This window comes from Garra rufa, chromosome 15, assembly GCF_049309525.1.
Source record: "Garra rufa chromosome 15, GarRuf1.0, whole genome shotgun sequence".
Lineage (NCBI taxonomy): Eukaryota > Metazoa > Chordata > Actinopteri > Cypriniformes > Cyprinidae > Garra > Garra rufa.
The window spans coordinates 14341723-14368609 of record NC_133375.1 but is presented as its reverse complement, the minus strand read 5'-3'; the positions used below and the strand labels follow the sequence as shown (position 1 = coordinate 14368609).

The 26887-nt window shown below is 34.0% G+C and overlaps 1 protein-coding gene across 1 annotated transcript in view; it reads left to right on the top strand.

Moving 5' to 3' along the window:
- Nucleotides 1-26887, top strand: part of adgrd1 (adhesion G protein-coupled receptor D1) — an 85000-nt gene that overhangs the window by 33166 nt on the left and 24947 nt on the right. Inside the window, exons 12-13 of the mRNA XM_073819413.1 lie at nucleotides 382-457; nucleotides 2316-2457. Of these exons, the coding sequence (XP_073675514.1) occupies nucleotides 382-457; nucleotides 2316-2457 (218 nt within the window). The remainder of the gene's footprint in view (nucleotides 1-381; nucleotides 458-2315; nucleotides 2458-26887) is intronic.

Here is a 26887-nt window from a genome sequence, read left to right as displayed (position 1 = left end):
CAGTTATTTAACAAGGTTATTTACCCAATTTCCTCTGTCAAATTGTAATAATAATGATTATGTGTTCATGCTAATACTGGAGTTGAACTCAAAGGGAAATGGTCCTGTGTGCTTATCATTTAATGCCTGAAACATTTTTGAAGTAGAGTGTAACATATTTCCCCCTCACACACGTGGTGGTCCCTCATCACACTCACCTCGCATGTGTTTGTGAACACACATCTTTCCCATTAGAGCCGCAGTGAGAGAAGTGCATGCAGTGTCTGTGATAATGAGTCTTTTCTCTCTGTGCATTTCAACGGAAGCCCACCACATTCTTTGACACACATGCATCTCTGTGTTTAAATGTTAATACTTGTGTATGTTTGTTTCCCCATTCAGCTCAGACCACGATCGTGGGACTTTTCTACCACAAAATGCATAACTACTACAAAAAAATCAGCCCTCTACAGACGAGGTACTGTGTGTGTGTGTGTGTGTGTGTGTGTGTGTGTGTGTGTGTGTGTGTTTCCTGTTGTACATCGTGTTCTTGCGAGCATGTCTTTATCACTGTGGTTCTCTCTCATCTGGGACTCTGCGTCTGATACTCCCAGCCATTAAGTCGCCCGATAACACTTCCTTTCCATCTTAACATGGCCACGATCACTGCTTTATCTCAATTAATTTTTTTTAGCACAGCTCTGGAACTTAGCTGGCCTTTTATGTAACTAATCTGGCCAACGGAGCTGAGAGCTGCTGCAGGGTAAATACTTGTTGACTTTTAAACATTCATGAGAAGTCAATACAATTGTTATATGCAATATAGTGTTCCAGACAGACTGTCCGTTTGTGTATTAGTGTTGTGTCACGTCCTTACACCAGTAGGTGGCAACAAGAGACTTTATAATATTTATAATCGAGTCGTTGAATCATTCATTCAACCAATTTGTTCGCAAACACAGATTCATTTAACAAGAAAACAGGTGACTGAATGCATCTGATAAAATAAAGATAGGGCTGGGTAATTGATTCTCATTTTTACGAAACTGTATTGATTCTAAGTCTAATCTGTTTTCAGTAAATAAACAGAACATGGTAGTGCAAATAAGCTTTGTGCTTTGTTACTTTTGATATGAAAGTCTCAAGATTTCAAATTAAGTACATTTTAGTACAGTAAAGTGAACACGTGAACTGATCATCTCCTCCGCTTTAATACCAGTTTTAGCACGAAATAAACATCTGAAGGTATTTTTAAAGAAAGAGTACAACTTTATCGTAATTTGTATCTTGTCTCATGTAATTTCTCAATCAATGTTTCAACTGCGCATAGACATCAGTGTTTACAAGTGTCATAATGTCATGTAACGTCACTCTAGAGAGAGCATTTTTCTAAATATATGCATCATATAACATTTTCATTATAAATTTTACTCTTCTTCAATATTTAATTTATGTTTGAATACATCTGTCAAGTTTTTATGATAGCTACTTAAATGTTTATATGTGACCCTGGACCACAAAACTAGTCACGGTTTCAAGTGTAAATTCTTCGAAATTGAGATTTATACATCATCTGAAAGTTTAATGAATAAGCTTTCTATTGATGTATAATTTGTTTAGGATAGGACAATATTTGGTCGAGATGCAACTATTTGAAAATCTAGGATCTGGGGGTGCAAAAAAATCAAAATATTGAGAAAATCGCCTTTAAAGTTGTCCAAGTGAAGTTCTTAGCAATGCAAATTACTAATCAGACCTTAAGTTTTGATATATTTACAGTAGAAAATTTACAAAACAGCCGATTCTAATGTATATTTTACAAGCTTGTAAATCTGAATCGAATTGTGAAATTGGTGTGAAAACCCAGCCCTAAATAAAGGTGACTTGACTTAAAAAGAGTGATTCATTCATTAAGGAAACAAGTAAGTGAGTTACTGAGTCATAGTTCAACAGATATATTTAGAAGCATGGATTAACACAGGAACAAAACAAATGCCACTACTGTTGCTCTGAAATGCAGAACAGCTGATTTTGCAGTGGCTTAGTTCGGATCTATTCTCATTGGGAGAGCAAAAACTGACAATGTAACTAAATAATCAAACTGCCAATAATTGCCTCTTATTTAATGAAATATTCTACAAAAAACAAAATCACAATGCTGTTTTTCTCTGTAGATATGATTTTTATTATCTTAATACTTCTATTACTTGTGATCATTGGTATGATATTAGTTCTTTGCAGATAGCAGTAACATCATTTTCTTTGCTCTTTATGTAAAGTTTGTACAGTAGTTAAAGTGTGGACACTAACTTGACCGCCTCTGTCTGTCTCTGCAGCATAAACGAGGCGGTGGATTTTAAAGATCATAAGATCCAGATGGCGAGTCATCTTATTTCTCTAAAGGTGGAGCCCTCTCCTGCCCTGTCACTCAACCTGTCCACTGAGCCGCTCATCCGGATCGTCCTCACACATCAGCTGGTAGGAGAACATCCGTCCTTGTCTCATTTTGATGTTCAGTCAGGAGTGCGGGTGCTTGTGTGCATTTGTGTGTATAAAATTAATGTAATATGTTTGGTAGATTATCATATTTAAAGAATTTAATTTTGCTTGCCAAGGTGCCAAGAAAAAAAAAAATAGTAGAACAGTGACTTTAGGATCATGCAGAAAATTTAGCTGAAATTTCACACTCATTAACCAACATCTGGCATTCAGCAAATCAGTTAGACTGAATGTAATTAACATAATAAATTAATATTTATGACCCAATCTGGCTTGGCAGATTCAGCATCAAGCCAGTGGCAGAAAGTAAATGTCCTAAGAAAAAATTATAGTCATGCACTACCAGTCAAAGTTTTTGAACAATAAGATTTTTAATGTTTTTAAAGAAGGCTCTTCTGCTCACAAAGCCTGCATTTATTATCTTTAGTGTCACATGATCCTTCAGAAATCATTCTAATATGCTGATTTGCCTCTTAAGAAACATTTTTAGTATTATGATCAATATTTAAAACAGTTGAGTACATTTTTTGAGGTTTCTTTGATGAATAGAAAGGTCCAAAGATCAGCATTTATCTGAAATACAAGCTTTTGTAACATTTATATACCATTCAAAAGCTTGGAGTCAGAATAATATTTTTTTTTTTTAGCAAGGATGCTTTAAATTGATCAAAAGTGATTATAAAGACATTTATAATGTTTCAAAAGACTATGTTTTAGATAAATGCCGTTCTTACTCAGCTGTTTTCAACATAATAATAATAATAAGTTTTTTGAGCAGCATATAAGAATATTAGAATGATTTTTGAAAGTTCATGTGACTGGAGTAATGAAAATAAAATAAATAAAAATAAAAAAGTTGGCTTTGAAATCACAGGAATAAATTACATTTTAAAAAATATTTAAATAGAAAACAGTTATTTTAAATAGTAAAAATATTTAAAAATTTTACTGTTTTTGCTGTACTTGAATAAAATAAATGCAGGCTTGGTGAGCAGAAAAGGCTTCTTTAAAAAACATTACCAGTCAAAAGTTTTTGAACAGTAAGATGTTTAGTGTCTCGTTAGTATTTTAGGCCTAATTTATGATATATATGTCTAATGGTTTTGGAAATCTCATTTTTAAGCTTTCAATTTGTATCTTATGTTTCCATGGCAAGTGGGAATTTAAAACAGTGTTAGGCATGTGCAGAGAGACTGATGAGATTTCTAATGTAACCGCACATATTTCAGGTCATTTGTAAGTGTTTATTCTGAACATTGAGGTTTGATTGATACATAAATTTTTTCGGAGACATTTGTCTGACCAGAATCATCCCTTTATACTTCTTACACAGAACAGAACAGTAATGTTTCTTAATTTGTTGGAGGAAAACTTTCAAACACCTCTTTTTTTTTTTTTTTTTTTTTCCTGCTGTGTTTGGGGTTCTTGTGTAACACGGCTCACCGAAAGACAAAACCGCAGAGTTCAGAACTAACCATGGAAATCCATTTTGGTTTGCATCATCCCTTACATCCCTTTTCAGCTCTGAAACATTGAGAGCTTTCCGCCAAAAGAAAAGTGGTTCTGAATGCTGGAACCATAAGCCTTGAGGTCTTCTGAGATGGGAAAGATGATTTGGTTTAACAAGGAGCTTATTTGGCGTGTGTGCGCAGATGCTACGACTCAGTTGAGGATGCGTCTGTCTGCCAAATTTCCATGGGAAAACGATCAAAAATGGATACAGATGGCATGTAGACAAGTTAACCAATACAGCATGTTTTTGGAGAGTATTTGCTGTAAAAAAAAAAAAAAAAAAAGAACAGCAAGGAGTTCACCGTAGCATTGGATTTTACACACCACGTTACACACGTCATTCATCAGCTAACCCACATTTGACAGCTCACCATACTTTTGACCATTACATAAGATCTGCTAACCTTTGCAGTTTGTCATAACCCTCCTAAACAAAGACTTTCATTAAATAAACAAGAAACTCATATACAGTGTAATTCCCTCAAAGAAGCAAATTATTTAAATGAGCAGTCATTTCTTTTTTCATTGTTCTTTTTAAAGCATTTTTAAAGCCTTCCAAATCAAAACCATGCTGGCATGCATGTAACTATAGAGACTAAGGTTTGTTTTGCTGGCTTTTTATGGTTTTGTGAGGGATGTTTATTTCGGTGATGTTTGTTGATGGAAATAAGTCTTTGTACAAAGACCATTAGGCTAAATGAAAGGAACCTGCTAAAAGAGTAAATCCAGAAACATGCTAAAAAGGATAATTTGTCCCAAAATAAAAATTCTGTCATTATTTACTCCCCCTCCACTTCATGTTCCAAACCTTGTACGAGTTTCTTTCTCCTGCTGAACACAAAAGAAGATATTTTGAAGAACGTTGGTAACCAAACAATCAACAGTAGCCGTTGACTTCCAGTATTTGTTTTACAAGTCCCTATACTATACATTACTCAGGCATTTTAATTTCCTTTGGTCATGGTTTGAGTGATTATCCAATTAATCTAGGGACACTGACTTCCTGTGCGTGGGACTGTCCAGAACAGAAGCATTAGTGTCAGGCCAATGTTTCATGAGTAATGTATGTGAGCTGAATCACTAGATCAATAATCTGTCACTGCATCTGTGATGGAGTACTGTGATAAGACTGCTTAAGATAATGGTCTCGGTGTTGTGTTTTAGCCAATGTTAGGTAGAATGGTTCAACAACAGTTAAACATTAGAGAATGAATTATAAGTTGTTTTTGTGTTGTTGTTGGAGTTTTTTTTGGAGGATTTTACCGCTTCCCACGGTAAGTTCCCCCTGTGATCAGAGCAAGACTTATTGGTCTATAAGCTACATATTTTTAAAATCAACTGTTAGGGAGTTGTTTGAATGACTAGTCAACTATTTGGTCTTAAAGGAACAGTTCACTCACAAATGAAAATTACGCCATGATTTACTCACCCTCAAGCCATTCTAGGTGTGTATGACTTTCTTCTTTCAAACATGTACATCAGAATTATATTTAAAAATGTCCTGGATCTTCCAAGCTTTATAATGGCAGTGAATGGGTGTTAAGATTTTGAAGTTCAGTAAAGTGCATCTATTCATCATAAAAAGTACTCCACACAGCTCTGGGGGTTAATAAAGGCCTTTTGAAGTGAATCCATGCATTTGTATAAGAAAAAAATATCCGTATTTAAAACTTTATAAACCGTAATCTCTAGCTTTCGCTAACTGTTGTACACGTGTTTACGAGAAAGTGGCGTTCGAGTGGATAACGTTGGACGCAGACGTAGCGTAAGCTCCGGTGAGAAGTGACGATTGCGGAAGCACAGAGAAGAGAGCAAAACAAAACACTGATCATGAATTAGAAGTACAAAATGAGGATTTGTAAAGAAGGATTTCAAGTCAAGAGGAGACTAGTTTTCCTTTGATGTAAACAAAACTCAGTTCTCGCGAGACTAGCATATTCTCACCGGACTTATGCTACTCCTACATCTGGAATGCCACTCTCTCAAGAACGCACGTATGACAGTTAGCGGAAGCTGGAGATTAATGTTTCTAAAGTTTGAAATATGGATATTTTTCTTACACAAATGTATCGATTCACTTCAGAAGTCTCTATTAATCCCCCGGAGTCGTGTGGAGTACTTTTTATGATGGATTTATGCACTTTATTTTGCTTATTTTGCTTCACTGTCATTATAAAGCTTGGAAAAGCCAGGACATTTCTTAATATAACTCTGATTGTATTTGTCTGAAATAAGAAAGTCATATACACCCAGAATGGCTTGAGGGTGAGTAAATCAATGTTAATTTCATTGACGAATAATTTTCGTCAACCACATTTTTTCACAGACTAAAACGAGACGATAACTAAACAAAAACTCGCTTCAAATTACAAAATCTACGACAAATCTATTGACATTTTCGTCAACGAATAAAAATGAGACAAAAATTGGGAAGAGATTAATTCAGAACAAATCTGCTGCGTGTTTAGGACTGTATCATAGCCTATTGACACTCTTTTGTGTCTCACGAACGGAGAAATGCACACACAATGATGTCGAATTGTTCGTTTTGAGTATTCACGTAACACATTTGGTTACGTGTTAGGTGAACGTAAACATTTGGGAGACTATGGGACATGTATCAGTACATTGCATACATGCATTCGGTTTTAAAGGGACAGCAGCCTAATTTAGTTGCTATTGTCTGTGGCATTGATGTTAATTAAGCAACAAAAGTAAGACAGAAAATCACTCGCTGCTCTTGACTGAATCAGTTAGTAGCCCTATTAAAGATTAATCTAAATGTATTCATATGAATACATATGTCTGCTTATAGAATGAAGAATGTGGTAAACATGCTATTATAAAGAATGCATAATTAGTCTGTATAACCATTGGCTTTTTGTTAAAAAGACCATATTTTTGTTTCTTCATGAGAAGTGGTTTCATTTAATTGTAATATGAAGCATGTTGCGTGTCACATCAGTTAAATCTGTGTCTATCATGATAAAACCTTAATATCAAACCTATACATTTTAGAAAAATGCTTAATAAATGCATTACACTATAAATAAACCCATTCGTTTTTAGCTGACTGAGTCTACTGTAGATTTCATTGACTAAAATTGTGATATTTAGTCGACTAAAACTAGCGTAACTCAAACAATTCAGATGACTAAAATGTGACTAAGACTAAATGGCATTTTAGTCAAAAAACTAAGACTAAATCAAAATGTGCTATCAAAATTGACACTGGTGTAAATCATGGGGTAATTTTCATTTTTGGGTGAACTGTCCCTTTAAGGAAGCTTTTTATAATCTAGTTGATTAAAGATCTAGTTCAACAGACACTGTTCAGGTGCATTTCTTTGCAATAAACACTATCATGTAGTGTAAATTAATTAAAAGTGTTTCTTATGCTCATTAAGGCTGCATTTTTTTTTTATTAAAAGTGATCAAAATGTTAACAGTTGATATGAACACTAAATACAGCCATTCATGTAATTTATTGTTCAAGGCAGTGGATTTGTTACAAAACAGGTGCTTTGATGGCTATAGCTTGTTGTCTGGCAATAGACCAGCTTACTCTGCTAATTGTTTAACAACTAATCTGTCATTTCATAAATTTAAACAAAGTAGTGTCTCAATGTGTTTTATGCCTTAAAGCGCTGCCAATAAAATATTAAAGCGAAGTTGTTGGATGACTAACCCATCCCTAAACTACACAGACATCAACCTAAACAACAGTTGACCAGCTATAAGTGGCAATCTCTTCTTTTTGTCTTCCCTCTCCACTTCTCACCTGTCTGTTTTCTCACTGTTGAATCACATGGTACGAGGTGAACAAATGGAAAGAGTGATTTCATAAGGAACGCTGGCGATGCTCAGTGTCAAAATCAAGAGGATTAAAAAAAAGATTTCTGACAAGCTCTCACTGCCTTTACAACCTAATAAAGCTTTAGCTGAGCGGACATGAAACAGAGACGCCACGCATACTGAGCGTGAGCGCATGTCTGTCGCTCTGTGTGTGAGCGTGTACTTGCGCTTGTATGTTTACACTAACCAAAGACATTACTAGAGGCTGTTATTGTACTTATTTTAATACAATGAACCTCCAAATTCAGTGTATGTGAAGCAGCCTGGACTGGATTAATGTAATCATCCATTGTGCTGTGTTCATGTGAATGTGGTTTGGTGTCCAGTAAAGATGTTTATGAGTGAATTACTGAACCACAAGCGGCTTTTTGTCAAGAAAGTATTTCCGCTGTGGTTCAAATATAATCACAGATTCACACAGCCCTAATGGTATTACAACATATAAAAAATCTCAGCAAGTCCAACACACTTTTTGATGGATGACTGAGGACTTTTGTTGTCTACATATTATAGTACCTTTAAAAACAGCAACTGTACTGAGTAGTGCTCACCACCAGACACTTTTTATAACTCGCACACCCAGTTCCTGTCTGAACTCACTCACTCAAGCGCCTGTTCACACACTCCCTCACTCACCAGTCACTAACTAGGTCACTCGTTCACACAATATTTAATACTAACTTAATGACAGCCACTCATTCACTTAATTCAATCGTTCACTTACTTGCACATTTACTCAAATTCACTTATTCATTCAGCTACATATTCACTCACTCATTGACCAACTCACACTTAAGCCTCATTTACATGGACACTTTGTTTCATTCAGAATGAAGTCATTCATAATGATTTAATCTTTTGACATGTACACACTGCACAAATATAGAGTTTCCGGATTTTTCACAAAGTTTTGTGTTTTTGCATAATAACCATCCTCCTTTTCTGTTTTTAAAGGTGATATATCATGAAAATCAGATTTTTTTTCTGTGTTTAGGTCATAGACTGTAGAAAATATGGACGTCCTTGACGTCATCCGTAGGTTTCTGAAGAGCGATTTTGAAGCTCATAGTGGGCGGGATTCGGCCGTCGCCATCTTGGAATTGCGTCATCGCGCGTCACTCCCGGATAATCGAAAATGGGCAAATAGGCGGGATGTGGGTGGAGCTGGTTGCTGAAACCACGCCCGCCTAGCGCGACAGTGGTGACAGCAGCGGCATTCCCCTTTAACTCAAGTGGCCACGCCCTTAATTATGCAGAACTTTAAGGCTTAATATAACTTAAAAGGATGAGTTCTAAAAAAAATTCACCCCTCTCACAGTTGACATGAAGGCCGAAATTAGCTATATAGACCGAAACCACTTTTTGTACCAGGCTGTAAACATATTTTTTTCTGCTGTAAAGTTGGGCATTTTAACATGGGGCGTCTATGGGATTGACTCCCTTTTGCAGCTAGTCTCTAGCGGCCAGTCGATGAATTGTCACTTCCGTGTTGGTTTCAATAGAGAGAGCGGGAGGTTGCCGCTTGGTTTAGGTGCTATAATCAGGTCCCCATTGCCTCTACCAAACCCTGAAAACATTAAAAAAAGAACAACCCAGTAATTTTTTTTTGATAAGCCATTCTCAGCAAGCTTGTGAAAAACATAGAAAGGCGGATCTTAGTACAGTTCTAACCTTCACAGACATAACCAACTGTTTTTGTAATTCATGTGTGTTTTTAACATAAACTTGTGTGTAGTTGACAGATTAAGCACAATAAGACATGAAAGAACATAGTTTAGTACTTGTACGCCATATGACAGACGTTTTCTGTGTGCATGCTTCGGATGTTTTTTGGGAGAGTATCCGAGGTACAAGCTGTAAAGGCACAGCTCTATTTTGGAAAAGGTGGTGGGGAGCAACAGCTCATTTGCATTTAAAGAAACATGCACAAAAACAGTGTGTTTCTGCTTCCACTCAAAATAGGCGTTTTTAAAATTATATAATAGATGGTCGATGAGGTATTTTGAGCTGAAACTTCACAGACACATTTGGGGAACACCTGCGACTTGTATTACATCTTGTAAAAAGCAGACTTTAAAAAACAGACTTTATCTATTTCGTGTCCTAATTAGAAGACAAACATTTAAGCTTTGTGTAATGATTCCCGTGCCCAATGTTATCCTACAGCAGGTCACAGATGAGTGGAAAGAGAATTTTAGATTGACACGACAGTAGTTTATTATATTTAACAACAACAACAACAAAATTGTCTCATTCTGTGTGTCATTTCTACATTATTGCATGTGCGCAAAATTGTCTAGTTTCGCTTTTCAATCCAATCAAGTGTTTTAATGAGTGGATTAGAAAAGTCAATTTGGGCATTTCTATTCCAAAGGCGTTTACATGAAGCGTTTTCAGATTGGACTTTTGAACCAATTGGAATACAATGCTCCATGTAAACAGATTTGCTGACAGTGTTGGGAAAATAACTTTGGAAATTTAATATGTTACAGATGACAAATTACCCTATTTAAAATGTAATAAGTAGTGTAACTATTTCAACTACTTTATTAAAGTAACATAAGCCTCTTTTACACAGCGATTACGGAAAATACACAGATAATGTGTCCTGTGATTTGTTCTGGAATCATTTGATTTTGGTTCATTCACACTGCCAGTGATTTTCCGGAATCTGTTCGTGTGTTCACGCACAACCCATAAAGATCCCGTAAAGACATGTGACATTTGGATGTGACATGTAATGCGATGCGTACCGTTAAACTGGCAAACGATCTTGGCTTCAGCGCAGATAGTGAGGATCTCCCTGATCTCTGGGTCATTCCTGTTTACACACCCATTTTTTTGCCTGAACGTCGAACAGTGAGCTTTTTACAGCATTGGTTCTGCCTTTTGTTCACACAGAGCTCATTCCGGGACTGATCCCAGCATTGTTACTAGGTATCCATCCCAGGATCAATCCCAGAACGCGTTTGTGTTCACGCAGATAGCACTCTGGCAATTTTCTGGAATCAGCGTGCAGTCCAAAAGAGGCTATAACTGATTATGTTTGATTACTTTTTGATTACTTCTCTTTTACATTTATATTTAGTAATTAACCAGACACTTTTATCGAAAGCTACTTATAAAGGAGAATAGAAGCAATCAAACCAAGTTACCAAAAAACACTAAAAGACTTTAGCACCTCTACTTTGATATCATTCTGTGGATTAACACAGATTTAAAATCATAACAAGAAACAGTAAATATAAAAGCAAGAAGTATTCAGATGTAACCTTTGTAATCATTAACATTTTCATAATTAACTGTATGTAACTGTAACAGATTACAGTTACATTTATTTTTTAATTCAGTTACATAATGCTGTTACATGTAACCAGTTACTTCCCAACACTGCTTACTGATTCACTCATTCACTGACTGATTTCAATTAGTGGCAAAAATGTCATAACACAACTCTTTCAATCAAGGATCACAATCTACAGTTCTTTTTAATGTTAATTTTACAGACTGTTTTGCAAGTTACTGAGAAGTACAGCCAAACCAGTTTCTCTATTTAAAATTTTTTGCTGTAATACTAATGAAAGATTAAAGAAAAAAGCATGAGAAACTATTTAGGTTTGGGTTGGGTGATCAAAAGGTGGCCAAAAACTTATTTCACAATATGAGTACATTTCTCCTCTCAAAAATGTGGAATTACCAAGGCTGAATGTATTTGATCTGACATAATATTACAATTTAAAATAACCGTTTTCTTTTTAATATATTTTAGAATATTATTTAATTCCTGTGATGGAAAGCTGAATTTTCACCCTTACTCCAGTTTTCAGTGTCACATGACCCTTCAGAAATGATTCTAATTTGCTGATTTGTTGCTCAAGAAACATTTATTATTATTACTATCAATGTTTGAAACTGCTTTTCTACTTCATATCTTTGTGGAGATCACGCTCTGACTCACTCATTCACTCACTGACTCATTCATTCTCGCCTTCATTCACCTACTTAATCACAGATTCCTCACACACTCATTTATTCAAATATTAATCATTGATTCAACCTACCGCTCAGCTACTCATTCACTGGCTCACTCGCTCATTCTACTCCAGTTTTTCTTTGAATGTGTCTTTGAGTTGGTCTGACGTCCCCCTCTGTCTTTATTTCCCCTCCCTCTCTCATGCTTTCTCAGATGAATCGTTATAATCTATAGCAGATGGTCTGGCTCAAGCAATTCTGTTGTAGCCAACGGCTGCGGATTGTGTGGCCTCCTCCTTTTCTCCGTATCTCTTTCTTTCTTTCCTTTTGCCGCTCTTGTATTCTAAAATGCCTGCAAATTTAGCCTTTAAACTGTTAGTTCTGCCTTACTATGTTACTCTAATAGTTATATCTTTCGACATCTCTCCTATTATGATTTACAGTTAACAAATCCTCCAGCAAGCTTGTGTTTTCTACAAGGTTCTGATAGAAATACCAGTAAGCTCTTAAAACGTCCCCACGCGATCACCTGAGCACGTTCCACTGCATATTTAGCTTTGACTGGATCCAGGTTTTTAGTGTTCCACAGAGGTTTCAACCATTTCCTAGCTTTTTCCAGAAATCCGGAGGACGTCCGACATCAGCTAACCCCCTAAGCACCTCTCTGCGTTTTTTCTCTGACTATGCACAGATCCTATGCAGATGTTTTTATATGTATTTAAAAAGACATTTTTTAACTTTAACTTTTAAAATAAGCTCTCTCTCTCTTTTAAAGTGTTTCTCATGCTAATGGCATGTTTTTCCTACAGTGCATTTATATTCGAAACCCTTATATGACTGCAGTTTGTAAAAACGGGAATCACTTGTAATAAGCCCATACAATTTAGGTTACATTTACAATACAAAATGTGTCACGTTGGATATATACACACACACACACACACACACACACACACACACACACACACACACAAACAAATTAAACAAATTAATGTAGCATATATTTTTCACACTGGAATCACAGTCATAGGAAATAAAATTTTGTGTGCTAAAAATCTGTATCTTATGACTTTATCTCACAATACTGAAAAATTAAGTCAGAATTGTTCATGCTGTATTGTTTTCCATGTGAAACGGATGTTGAAACCCACTGAAACAGAATTCCCCCAAGGGGATAATAAAAGGTACTACCACTAATACAAAAATGTAATTTCTGACTTACAGTTCTGACTTTTTTCTCGCAGTTGCAAGTTTACATCTTGCAATTCACACTTTTTGTCTCACAACTACAAGTTTGTATCATGCAATTATGAGAAAAAAAAGTAAAAATTTACTTTATCACCGAATTCTAAAACAAAATTGTAAGTTTGTCTTACACAATTCTAAAAACAAAGATATAATTGTGAGTTTGTGTCACTCAATTCTGAGAAAAAAAGTAAAAATTGTGAGTTTGTATCTCGCAATTCTGAGGAAAAAAGTAAAACGTTTGTAGCAACGCAATTTTGAGAAAAAGTCAAAACTGTGTTTGTATCACGCAATTCTGAGAAAAAAAAGTAAAAATTGAGTTTGTATTACAATTCTGAGAAAAGTTAAAATTGTGAGTTTGTATCACGCAATTCTGAGCAAAAATGTCCAAATTGTGGGTTTGTATCATGCAATTCTCAGAAAAAAGTCTTAATTGTGGGTTTGTGTCATGCAAGTGGAAAAAGTCAAAATTGTTAGTTTTTTTTTTTTTCATGCAATTCAGGGGGGAAAAAAGAAAATTGTGAGTTTCATGCAACTCTGAGAAAAAAGTTACAATTGTGAGTTTGTTTCACGCAATTCTGAGAAAAAAAGTCAGAATTGTGGGTTTGTATCATGCAATTGGAAAAAAGTCAAAATTGTTAGTTTGTTTCACGCAATTCTGAGAAAAAAAGTCTTAATTGTGGGTTTGTATCATGCAATTGGAAAAAAGTCAAAATTGTTAGTTTGTTTCATGCAATTCAGGGGGGAAAAAAGAAAATTGTGAGTTTCATGCAACTCTGAGAAAAAAGTTAAAATTGTGAGTTTGTCTCACGCAATTCTGAGAAAAAAAGTCAGAATTGTGGGTTTGTATCATGCAATTGGGAAAAAAGTCAAAATTGTTAGTTTGTTTCACGCAATTCTGAGAAAAAAAGTCTTAATTGTGGGTTTGTATCATGCAATTGGAAAAAAGTCAAAATTGTTAGTTTTTTTCCATGCAATTCAGGGGGAAAAAAAGAAAATTGTGAGTATCATGCAACTCTGAGAGAAAAAAGTTAAAATTGTGAGTTTGTTTCACACAATTCTGAGAAAAAAAGTCAGAATTGTGGGTTTGTATCATGCAATTGGAAAAAAGTCAAAATTGTTAGTTTGTTTCATGCAATTCAGGGGGGAAAAAAGAAAATTGTGAGTTTCATGCAATTGGGAAAAAAGTCAAAATTGTTAGTTTGTTTCACGCAATTCTGAGAAAAAAAGTCTTAATTGTGGGTTTGTATCATGCAATTGGAAAAAAGTCAAAATTGTTAGTTTTTTTCCATGCAATTCAGGGGGAAAAAAAGAAAATTGTGAGTATCATGCAACTCTGAGAGAAAAAAGTTAAAATTGTGAGTTTGTTTCACACAATTCTGAGAAAAAAAGTCAGAATTGTGGGTTTGTATCATGCAATTGGAAAAAAGTCAAAATTGTTAGTTTGTTTCATGCAATTCTGAGAAAAAAAGTCTTAATTGTGGGTTTGTATCATGCAATTGGAAAAAAGTCAAAATTGTTAGTTTTTTTCCATGCAATTCAGGGGGAAAAAAAGAAAATTGTGAGTATCATGCAACTCTGAGAGAAAAAAGTTAAAATTGTGAGTTTGTTTCACACAATTCTGAGAAAAAAAGTCAGAATTGTGGGTTTGTATCATGCAATTGGGAAAAAAGTCAAAATTGTTAGTTTGTTTCACGCAATTCTGAGAAAAAAAGTCTTAATTGTGGGTTTGTATCATGCAATTGGAAAAAAGTCAAAATTGTTAGTTTTTTTCCATGCAATTCAGGGGGAAAAAAAGAAAATTGTGAGTATCATGCAACTCTGAGAGAAAAAAGTTAAAATTGTGAGTTTGTTTCACACAATTCTGAGAAAAAAAGTCAGAATTGTGGGTTTGTATCATGCAATTGGAAAAAAGTCAAAATTGTTAGTTTGTTTCATGCAATTCAGGGGGGAAAAAAGAAAATTGTGAGTTTCATGCAACTCTGAGAAAAAAGTTAAAATTGTGAGTTTGTCTCACGCAATTCTGAGAAAAAAAGTCAGAATTGTGGGTTTGTATCATGCAATTGGGAAAAAAGTCAAAATTGTTAGTTTGTTTCACGCAATTCTGAGAAAAAAAGTCTTAATTGTGGGTTTGTATCATGCAATTGGAAAAAAGTCAAAATTGTTAGTTTGTTTCATGCAATTCAGGGGGAAAAAAAGAAAATTGTGAGTATCATGCAACTCTGAGAGAAAAAAGTTAAAATTGTGAGTTTGTCTCACGCAATTCTGAGAAAAAAAGTCAGAATTGTGGGTTTGTATCATGCAATTGGGAAAAAAGTCAAAATTGTTAGTTTGTTTCACGCAATTCTGAGAAAAAAAGTCTTAATTGTGGGTTTGTATCATGCAATTGGAAAAAAGTCAAAATTGTTAGTTTTTTTCCATGCAATTCAGGGGGAAAAAAAGAAAATTGTGAGTATCATGCAACTCTGAGAGAAAAAAGTTAAAATTGTGAGTTTGTTTCACACAATTCTGAGAAAAAAAGTCAGAATTGTGGGTTTGTATCATGCAATTGGAAAAAAGTCAAAATTGTTAGTTTTTTTCCATGCAATTCAGGGGGAAAAAAAGAAAATTGTGAGTATCATGCAACTCTGAGAGAAAAAAGTTAAAATTGTGAGTTTGTTTCACACAATTCTGAGAAAAAAAGTCAGAATTGTGGGTTTGTATCATGCAATTGGAAAAAAGTCAAAATTGTTAGTTTGTTTCATGCAATTCAGGGGGGAAAAAAGAAAATTGTGAGTTTCATGCAACTCTGAGAAAAAAGTTAAAATTGTGAGTTTGTCTCACGCAATTCTGAGAAAAAAAGTCAGAATTGTGGGTTTGTATCATGCAATTGGGAAAAAAGTCAAAATTGTTAGTTTGTTTCACGCAATTCTGAGAAAAAAAGTCTTAATTGTGGGTTTGTATCATGCAATTGGAAAAAAGTCAAAATTGTTAGTTTTTTTCCATGCAATTCAGGGGGAAAAAAAGAAAATTGTGAGTATCATGCAACTCTGAGAGAAAAAAGTTAAAATTGTGAGTTTGTTTCACACAATTCTGAGAAAAAAAGTCAGAATTGTGGGTTTGTATCATGCAATTGGGAAAAAAGTCAAAATTGTTAGTTTGTTTCACGCAATTCTGAGAAAAAAAGTCTTAATTGTGGGTTTGTATCATGCAATTGGAAAAAAGTCAAAATTGTTAGTTTTTTTCCATGCAATTCAGGGGGAAAAAAAGAAAATTGTGAGTATCATGCAACTCTGAGAGAAAAAAGTTAAAATTGTGAGTTTGTTTCACACAATTCTGAGAAAAAAAGTCAGAATTGTGGGTTTGTATCATGCAATTGGAAAAAAGTCAAAATTGTTAGTTTGTTTCATGCAATTCAGGGGGGAAAAAAGAAAATTGTGAGTTTCATGCAACTCTGAGAAAAAAGTTAAAATTGTGAGTTTGTCTCACGCAATTCTGAGAAAAAAAGTCAGAATTGTGGGTTTGTATCATGCAATTGGGAAAAAAGTCAAAATTGTTAGTTTGTTTCACGCAATTCTGAGAAAAAAAGTCTTAATTGTGGGTTTGTATCATGCAATTGGAAAAAAGTCAAAATTGTTAGTTTGTTTCATGCAATTCAGGGGGAAAAAAAGAAAATTGTGAGTATCATGCAACTCTGAGAGAAAAAAGTTAAAATTGTGAGTTTGTCTCACGCAATTCTGAGAAAAAAAGTCAGAATTGTGGGTTTGTATCATGCAATTGGGAAAAAAGTCAAAATTGTTAGTTTGTTTCACGCAATTCTGAGAAAAAAAGTCTTAATTGTGGGTTTGTATCATGCAATTGGAAAAAAGTCAAAATTGTTAGTTTTTTTCCATGCAATTCAGGGGGAAAAAAAGAAAATTGTGAGTATCATGCAACTCTGAGAGAAAAAAGTTAAAATTGTGAGTTTGTTTCACACAATTCTGAGAAAAAAAGTCAGAATTGTGGGTTTGTATCATGCAATTGGAAAAAAGTCAAAATTGTTAGTTTTTTTCCATGCAATTCAGGGGGAAAAAAAGAAAATTGTGAGTATCATGCAACTCTGAGAGAAAAAAGTTAAAATTGTGAGTTTGTTTCACACAATTCTGAGAAAAAAAGTCAGAATTGTGGGTTTGTATCATGCAATTGGAAAAAAGTCAAAATTGTTAGTTTGTTTCATGCAATTCAGGGGGGAAAAAAGAAAATTGTGAGTTTCATGCAACTCTGAGAAAAAAGTTAAAATTGTGAGTTTGTCTCACGCAATTCTGAGAAAAAAAGTCAGAATTGTGGGTTTGTATCATGCAATTGGGAAAAAAGTCAAAATTGTTAGTTTGTTTCACGCAATTCTGAGAAAAAAAGTCTTAATTGTGGGTTTGTATCATGCAATTGGAAAAAAGTCAAAATTGTTAGTTTTTTTCCATGCAATTCAGGGGGAAAAAAAGAAAATTGTGAGTATCATGCAACTCTGAGAGAAAAAAGTTAAAATTGTGAGTTTGTTTCACACAATTCTGAGAAAAAAAGTCAGAATTGTGGGTTTGTATCATGCAATTGGAAAAAAGTCAAAATTGTTAGTTTGTTTCATGCAATTCTGAGAAAAAAAGTCTTAATTGTGGGTTTGTATCATGCAATTGGAAAAAAGTCAAAATTGTTAGTTTTTTTCCATGCAATTCAGGGGGAAAAAAAGAAAATTGTGAGTATCATGCAACTCTGAGAGAAAAAAGTTAAAATTGTGAGTTTGTTTCACACAATTCTGAGAAAAAAAGTCAGAATTGTGGGTTTGTATCATGCAATTGGGAAAAAAGTCAAAATTGTTAGTTTGTTTCACGCAATTCTGAGAAAAAAAGTCTTAATTGTGGGTTTGTATCATGCAATTGGAAAAAAGTCAAAATTGTTAGTTTTTTTCCATGCAATTCAGGGGGAAAAAAAGAAAATTGTGAGTATCATGCAACTCTGAGAGAAAAAAGTTAAAATTGTGAGTTTGTTTCACACAATTCTGAGAAAAAAAGTCAGAATTGTGGGTTTGTATCATGCAATTGGAAAAAAGTCAAAATTGTTAGTTTGTTTCATGCAATTCAGGGGGGAAAAAAGAAAATTGTGAGTTTCATGCAACTCTGAGAAAAAAGTTAAAATTGTGAGTTTGTCTCACGCAATTCTGAGAAAAAAAGTCAGAATTGTGGGTTTGTATCATGCAATTGGAAAAAAGTCAAAATTGTTAGTTTGTTTCACGCAATTCTGAGAAAAAAAAGTCAGAATTGTGGGTTTGTATCACGCAATTGGAAGAAAAAAAAAGTGAGTTTGTGTCACGCATTTCTGAGAAAAGTTAAAATTGAGTTTGTTTCACGCAATTCTGAGAAAAAATGTCCGAATTGTGGGTTTGTGTCATTCAACTGAAAAAAAGTAAAAATTGTGAGTTTGTATCATGCAATTCCGAGAAAAAAAATTGAGTTTGTATTGTGTCAGAATTGCAGGATACAAAAGTCGCAATTACCTTTAATTTTTTATTCAGTGGCGGAAATTGGCTTCCAGAGTATCCTGTTTCTCATGCATAATTGGCGAAAAAACAAGACCGCAACTTTAAAAATTCCAGATTGTATCTTTTTAAATGACCTAAATCCATGAGGATTAAACATTTTATGGCAAAAGTAAATGAAAAGTGGGATAGATTGCTCAAAATAACACTATTGTCATCAATGCAACTCTTTTATCTATGTTTATGCATCATGTCACTGTTTGTGGGCAACTTTTCTCATGGTTTATCATTGGTTGCGATCAAGAACAGCCAAGTATAAAGCAATCACAATGGCATATATTGACGTTAAATTTAGTTGTGTGGCTTGGGCCTCATTGGGATTTAGTGGGAATCGGATTAAAATTTGTGGTTAGCACTTCTACACAGTGATCCATGTTTATTTCAGTAACACTAGTTCAAATCTGGCTTGCGATATTTCCTATTCCCGTCTCATTTCCAGGTTTTTGATGGAACAGGTCTCTACATTTTTTACTGACTTTGCACATACATTATTCTTTGTCTGCAGAAGCAGCTGCTCTAAATTACAGCCCAGCCTGTCCATAGACTTTGTAATTACAGAGCCTGTGAATAGAACGGGAGAGACCGAAAACCTACATTTACTTTTCACCATTTATCTTCTGTGTTAAGCTTGGACTACGCTCCTCTGCACTGTCTTTTTAAATTTAGCCCAGCCAGGCTTTATTTAGATTGAGCAGTGCTTTAAATATACCCAAGCCCAGTGCCATTAACCAGCATACCTCACAGAAACCAACAGCAGCATGTTTCATACAGTGTGTAACAGGGTTTGGTCGCAATCAGAAAGAATGTGTGAGGAGATGTTTAGCAGGCCATTCCCAACATGTGCTCTTACGTATGTGTGTGAGAGAGAAGGAGAGATATTATGTGAATAAGAAGTATTTTAAGACACGCCAAACCTTAGCATTTCCTAATTTACTTTACTTACCTAATATAAATCTTATTGATCCAGAAGAATTATAATATAGCATATGAGACATTTAAACAGCTTTTCTGCTGTTTTTTGAAGATAAAAAAGACCACTATTTTACTGCTCTTTTAACACTTGTGAAATACTGTAGGCTTCTTGTGTTGCATAAATGAAATATAGACTTTATTGTATTGCTGGTGCTCAGTTTTTCCTTTAGTTAGTCAGTGGGTTAGTCATAAAAGTCAGGAATCAAGGGTAATGTCCCAAAAGTATAGACACAGTACTCCCACTTCTCCATCACACTGTCAGCCCTTCAGATACACACTGCACCCTATTGCCTTTTTCGGGTAAAGTTGTAAATTGCGAAGATAAAAATTAAGTGTACAAGTTTTACTTCAGTTACAGTATGCCTCTCATATTTAAAGCCAAAATATTACGAAAGTGGTAGATGTAGGAATGAAGTCAGATCAATAAATTCAAATTTATCTATTAAGTTTATTTGAGCACTTGAATAGGTCAGTGCAATGAGAACTAGCTTTATTTAAAAAAAAAAAAAAAAACAATATGCTGTTTCAATTATTTTATTTAAATATATTATACTAGAATATTTCTGATATTATTACAACATTAATAGTTACACTAAAGATATTTATAATCTTTTAAAATATTTCTAATTTAAAATAAATGCTGATCTTTTGAACTTTCTGTTCATCAAAGAATCCTGAAAAAATGGATATCCACAAAAATATTAAGCAGCAACATTTTGTTGTTCTGTTTTCCACATTTATATTAATAAATGTTCCCTGAGCAGAAATAATTCTAATATTTGAGCAGTAGCTTAAAATGCAGCTTTTGAATCATGCAATTTTAAGAAATTCTAATATAAGTTTGAATAATGCAATTCTGAGGAAAAGTCGTAATTGATAATTGCGAGTTTGTCACGCAGTTCTGAGAAAAAAAGTAAAAATAGTGAGTTTGTATCATGCAATTCTGAGAAAAAAAGTCAAAATTGTGGGTTTGTATCATGCAATTCTGAAAAAAAAAAAGGTCAAAATTATGAGTTTGTATCACGCAATTCTGAAAAAAAAAGTAAAAATTGCTAGTTTGTATCTCGCAATTTTTGCAGAAAAAAAAGTAAAAATTGTGGATTTGTATCACGCAAATTAAAAAAAGGCAAAATTGTGGATTTGGATTACACAATTCAGGGGAAAAAAAATGTAAAATTGTGGTTTTGTATCATGCAATTCTGTGGGAAAAAAAAGTCAAAATTGTGGGTTTGTATCACATAATTCTGAAAAAAGTCAAAATTGTGGGTTTGTATCACATAATTCTGAGAAAAAAGTCAAAATTGTGGGTTTGTATCACATAATTCTGAGAAAAAAGTCAAAATTGTGGGTTTGTATCACATAATTCTGAGAAAAAAGTCAAAACTGTGGGTTTGTATCTCGCCAATTTTGAGAAAGACGGTCAAAATTGAGTTTGTATCAAGCAGTTCTGAGGTAAAAAAAAAAGACATTGTGAGTTTGTCATGCAATTCTGAGGGAAAAAAAGTTCAAATTTTAATTTTGTATCACGCAATTCTGAAAAAAAGTCAAAATTGTGAGTTTGAATAATGCAATCCTGAGAAAAAAAAGTCAAAATTGTGAATTTGTAAAAAAAAAAAAAAAAATCTTACCAACCCCTTTTGAATAGTAGTGTTAATGGCAGGGTTATTATTATAAATCTTAATGTTAAATAATATGTGCATGTTTTAAATAATATTCACAAGCCTTTGCCATGTTGTGATTTTACAGCCAGCACATCTGTGCACCTCCCACCCTCAAACAGTCCCCAACAAACAGTGACACAGATGGAGAGATCACTCAGGCGGGTGTGAAGTGTGAGGAAGTTTGGCACCCACTTGAAGCTTTGAGGGGAACTTTGAAAAAGACCCAAATAGAGCAAAGCTGTGAGGTTGTTTTCTATTAACGTCTGGCACATTCTGGTGGAAGAAGTCTCATATTTTGACAAGAGAGATGAGAGGAGGGCTAAAAGAGACTATTTTACTCAATTGTTGTGACTTTTGGTGATTTAGAACAATTTTAACCATATTAAACCAAATCTGCAGGGCTCAACCCAGCTTACATGCCTTATGGTCCTCGATGGTTGTCCAAAACAGTCAGTTTAATGCAGAATGCTGATACGTATTCACGTTATTGTCATTCTCCACATACCTCTCAGCGACAATACAGAATTCGCATATGCTTGGAATTACACACGTCGTCCAATCAGAAGAGAATCTAAAGCGCCAGTTGGCAAAGTTGACTGTGTAAACCATTCCATCAGCATGACAGGGATGAGTGTTTTCTGCTTAATTATGAACACATGTCAGTCAGGCTGAATAGACCTGATGTGTGATTACACAACCTGCTGCCATCTGATAGGCCGGTGAGAATGATGTCATAGCAGCTGCCAAATACCCCAAGCACCCCCCAAAAACCGAAGGTTACGTAACATCTAACCAACATTTAACCCCTACGATGAGTTGTACCAGTACAGTTCTGAGCGGCTATAAAAGTTCTGAAACTCGAGGACTCCTTCCAAACCTGTACGAGCTTCTCATAAAAACCTGTACTTAATCACCTACCTGTGATTTTGCATGTATTCTAAGTGTAATTTCGTTCTATCTGTGTCTTAAGATTAGAAAGGGAGCTCCTCCAATACTGCATGCTCTTTTGCAAGCCCTTTGTTGTTAATAAAGTGTTGGAGTGCTTTCACGCTCCTCTGGCAAGTGCAGAGTGCTGCGGGGCAGGGGGGAGCCGCAAACACCAAGCCAACCCCATCTGTGTTCATTTGACTGGAGAGAGAGAGAGAAAGAGACTTGCTGATAGAGCTGTAAAAATTACCTGCTTTTTTTAGTAATGAGATTTTGGCCTGGAGAGAGAGTGTGTGACAGCGATAGACTCTGAAAGAGAAGCTTTAGCGAGTGAAAGTGAGAAACTTTGGGGAGCGCAGAGGAGAACCGCACTCATAGCCGCTCCTCTCTACTCATCACACAGCCTGTCTTGTCCCTGTCAGGATGGCTCAAACTTTCCATCTACTCGTGCTTAGACTTTTGACACGTGGAATATTGTATTCTGACCCAAAACTGTCTACAAATTTTTTATTCAGAAATTGCTAATTACTTGGTGTTAATATATATGTATATATATTAGGGCCGGGACTTTAACGCGTTAATTTAGATTAATTAATTACACAAAAATAACGCGTTAAAATTTTTTTTCCGCATTTTAATCGCAATACGTTTTGCACCGCGGAACGTTTCTCACTAGATGAGATTCGGCGGACCGATTGTACTGGAGCACAAACTAGCGTTCAGACAAGCCAAAGACGTCCGTCCTAAATAGTATTGTATGTCCCAAATCGTAGTATGTTTAAAAAAGTATTCCAAAGATTCCCGGATGGTCTACTACTTCGATCAATGCACACTCTTAACTGCTTATATTGCCCGCAACACACTGCGCCGTGAACGAGGATTCGATTAGAACTACAAACACGCATAAAAAGTGTTAAAAAACTACAAACATGGAGGATATACGCGACCAACGGACAGATAGAGAAAGGGGTTTGAGTGATAAATAATCAGTGTGTAACCTGATAAAAACTATTTTTTAAATGTTATCCGCGTTATATTCCATGTGCAGCAACATTTATAATGATAGGTTTGGTCATTAAAGTTTAAATGCATAATTAAGCAAACACAAGAGCTGAGTTCTCGGAATGAAAGACTCGTTAAAGAACGTGCCTCTTGCTACACTTTTAATGGCAATATTGTACTGGTCTGTTGGACTTGGTTGAACAAAAATAAACAATATTTTGTTGCTTAAGCTTATGTATTCAGTCATTATTCAATGGTATACTAAAAATCCATGTAAAAATCTTAATTCTCACTGTTCTCAGGTCAAATATTTACATGCGATTAAAATGCGATTAATTTCGATTAATTAATTACAAAGCCTCTAATTAATTAGATTAAAATTTTTAATCGAGTCCCGGCCCTAATATATATATATATATCTATATATATCATTTTGATATGTGAGAAGTTGTGAGAAAAATATAGCTTTTTACCACAGAAATAAATTATAATTTTGAATATATTAAAATAGAAAAGAGCCATTTAAAAAAATATTTTACAATAGTATTGTTTTTAATGTATTTTTAACAAATAAATGCAGTCTTAGTGAGCATAACAGGAATTTAATTTTAAAATATATATTATAATAGAAAAGAGCCATTTAAAATAATAATCTTTTACAGTATTACAGTTTTTACTGTATTTTTCATGAAATAACGTAACAAATTAACTACATTTTAAAATAATAAATAGAAAATAATAATAAATAAAATAATAAATAGAAAAGAGCCATTTAAAATAGTAATATATTACAGTATTGGAGTTTTACTTCATTGGTGAACATAACACGAATAAATTACATTTTAAAATATATTAAAATAGAAAAGAGCCATTTAAAATACTATTTTACAATATTAGAGTTTTTACTGTATTTTTTTTAACAAATAAATCTGGCATTGGTGGACATACCAGGAATACACTATATTGTAAAATATATTAAAATAGAAAAGAGCAATTTAAAATAATAATATTTTACAATATTAAAGTTTTTGCTGTGTTTTTTGAACAAACAATTGCAGCCTTGGTGAACATGGCACGAATACATTACATTTTAAAATATATTAAAATAGAAAAGAGCCATTTAAAGTAATATTTTGCAATATTATAGTTTTTACTGTATTTTTGTAACAAATAAATGCCACTGTGGTGAACATAACAGTACTAAATTACATTTTAAAATATATTAAAATAGAAAAGAGCCATTTAAAATAATAATATTTTACAATATTACTGTTTTTACAGTTTTTTATTTTATTTTTTTTTTACAAATAAATGCAGCTTTGGTGAACATAACAGGAATAAATTACATTTCAAAATGCATTAAAATAGAAAAGCCATTTAAAATAATAATATTTTACAATATTAAAGTTTTTGCTGTGTTTTTTGAACAAACAATTGCAGCCTTGGTGAACATGGCACGAATACATTACATTTTAAAATATATTAAAATAGAAAAGAGCCATTTAAAGTAATATTTTGCAATATTATAGTTTTTACTGTATTTTTGTAACAAATAAATGCCGCTGTGGTGAACATAACAGTACTAAATTACATTTTAAAATATATTAAAATAGAAAAGAGCCATTTAAAATAATAATATTTTACAATATTACTGTTTTTAGTTTTTTTTTACAAATAAATGCAGCTTTGGTGAACATAACAGGAATAAATTACATTTCAAAATGCATTAAAATAGAAAAGCCATTTAAAATAAGATTTTACAATATTACTGTTTTTACTGTATTTTTTTAACAAATAAATGCTTTTTAATAGTATTAAATATAAAGTTTTATCTTTATAACATTTCACATTTTTACATAAATTTTCTGTTCAAATTAAGATTACAGTAATCATTTATGTATTAGACCTTTTAAAAAAATCATTATTTTTATGTATCTGTGTTTCTGTTTGTTTCCCTTAAAATGGTGCGTGCGTGCGTGCGTGCGTGCGCTAGAGCTGGGCGGTATGACCAAAAATTTATATCACGGTATTTTTTTCATAATTATACGGTATGACGGTATTTATTTATTTATTTATTTTTTTTTCCCCATGCATGACTAGGTGTTAACCACATTTCCTAATAAATTAGAGAATAATTACTGCAGTATATTGGCTTACATTGACCGGACTAGTATTAACTCAGGTTTGATTGGTCTCACAAAATGCTGCTGTTCACAAAGAAGTGACAGTGGCACTCATAATTGTAATGAGGTGAAGAAATCAGAATTCATGACTTGCAGTCAAAATACACAACACTTTATTGTGCATTCTTCATATTCCAGGACATGTTTGTGGCGGAGGTGGTGAAGCAAATTGCTTGTGTTGCCTCCTGCGGCTACAACTTTAACCTGACCACATTTACATATGATGTAGTGATGCACCGAAATGAAAATTCTTGGCCGAAACCGAAAGAATTCAGTCAATTTAAACAATTATTATCAATCAAGTATTATATTACTTAAATAACATATACATATATTTTACTGCCTTTGTTTAAATTGTTTACATTTTTATAACACATTATCTTGTGGATCCATCAGTTCACATTTACAACTCTACTGTTTCTCTTCCAGCAGGAGGCGCTGTCAGAATGGTAGTATACAAAGCAGCGCGACAAATGATTTTGAAACGTGCAGCGCTCATATTTATTCAATGGATAGGCTTTTGAAGTTTCATCGCAATTCTTGTCTTTCAGTCCCCACATTTTAGACCACCTGAAATCATAATTATGACTTTCATAACCTCCTAATAACACTGCAGTCATCAATGAAAATTAAGAGCTTTATTTAAGACTTTCAAAAACAAACCTTACACAAAATACGTTTCTTTTTATTTTTTTCCCCACCATGTTCGGGGCACAAGAAAAATATTAAGGGACTAAATTAATATCAGCATATGAAGTATAATCGTCTCATTGTCTCTGAAAGAATACACATCAGATGCTGAAAGTCAGTTTTTACTTTCACTTTCACATATTGCGCAGTTTTCACGTTGCATGTGTGATATCCATTGGCTCACCTCCATGGTTTAAAACATAAATATTTATAATACAGTATATAGAAAAGACACATTTTAAAATATTGCGACCTAACTGAAAGCTACATCTGTCTGCGCCCAATGCGCCGGTCTCTGCTCTCATCACTGCACGCACGACTGCAGACACACCCCCTCTTGAAATTTCGGCATTACAAGTTTTGCAGATTGCTAACCCTGGGTCTTTCTCAGATATACTGAAATACGTCCACACCGCAGATGTGTTGCTTCAGACAAGCACGTGCAGGCTGCGGTTTCTGTTTGCGTCAACATACCTGTTCTTGACGCTTTGTACGCACACACTCACCGGTATTGGGGTATATGAAAAATGAATATCATTAAAAAAAAAAAACACCGGTATTCGGTATGAAAAGGTATACCGGCGCCTAGCCCTAGTGTGTACCTGGTATTCATCACGTTATTGGGACCAAATGTCCCCACAAGGATAGTAATACATTTAGTAATACAAGGACATTTCTCAGGTCCCCATGAGGAAACAGGCTTATAAATCATGCACAATGAGTTTTTTTTTGAGGAAGTAAAAGTGTGCACAATCTCCTGTGAGGGCTAGGTTTAGGTGTAGGGTAGGTGTAGGGCCATAGAAAATACGGTTTGTACAGTATGTAACTTTAATTACATTTTAATC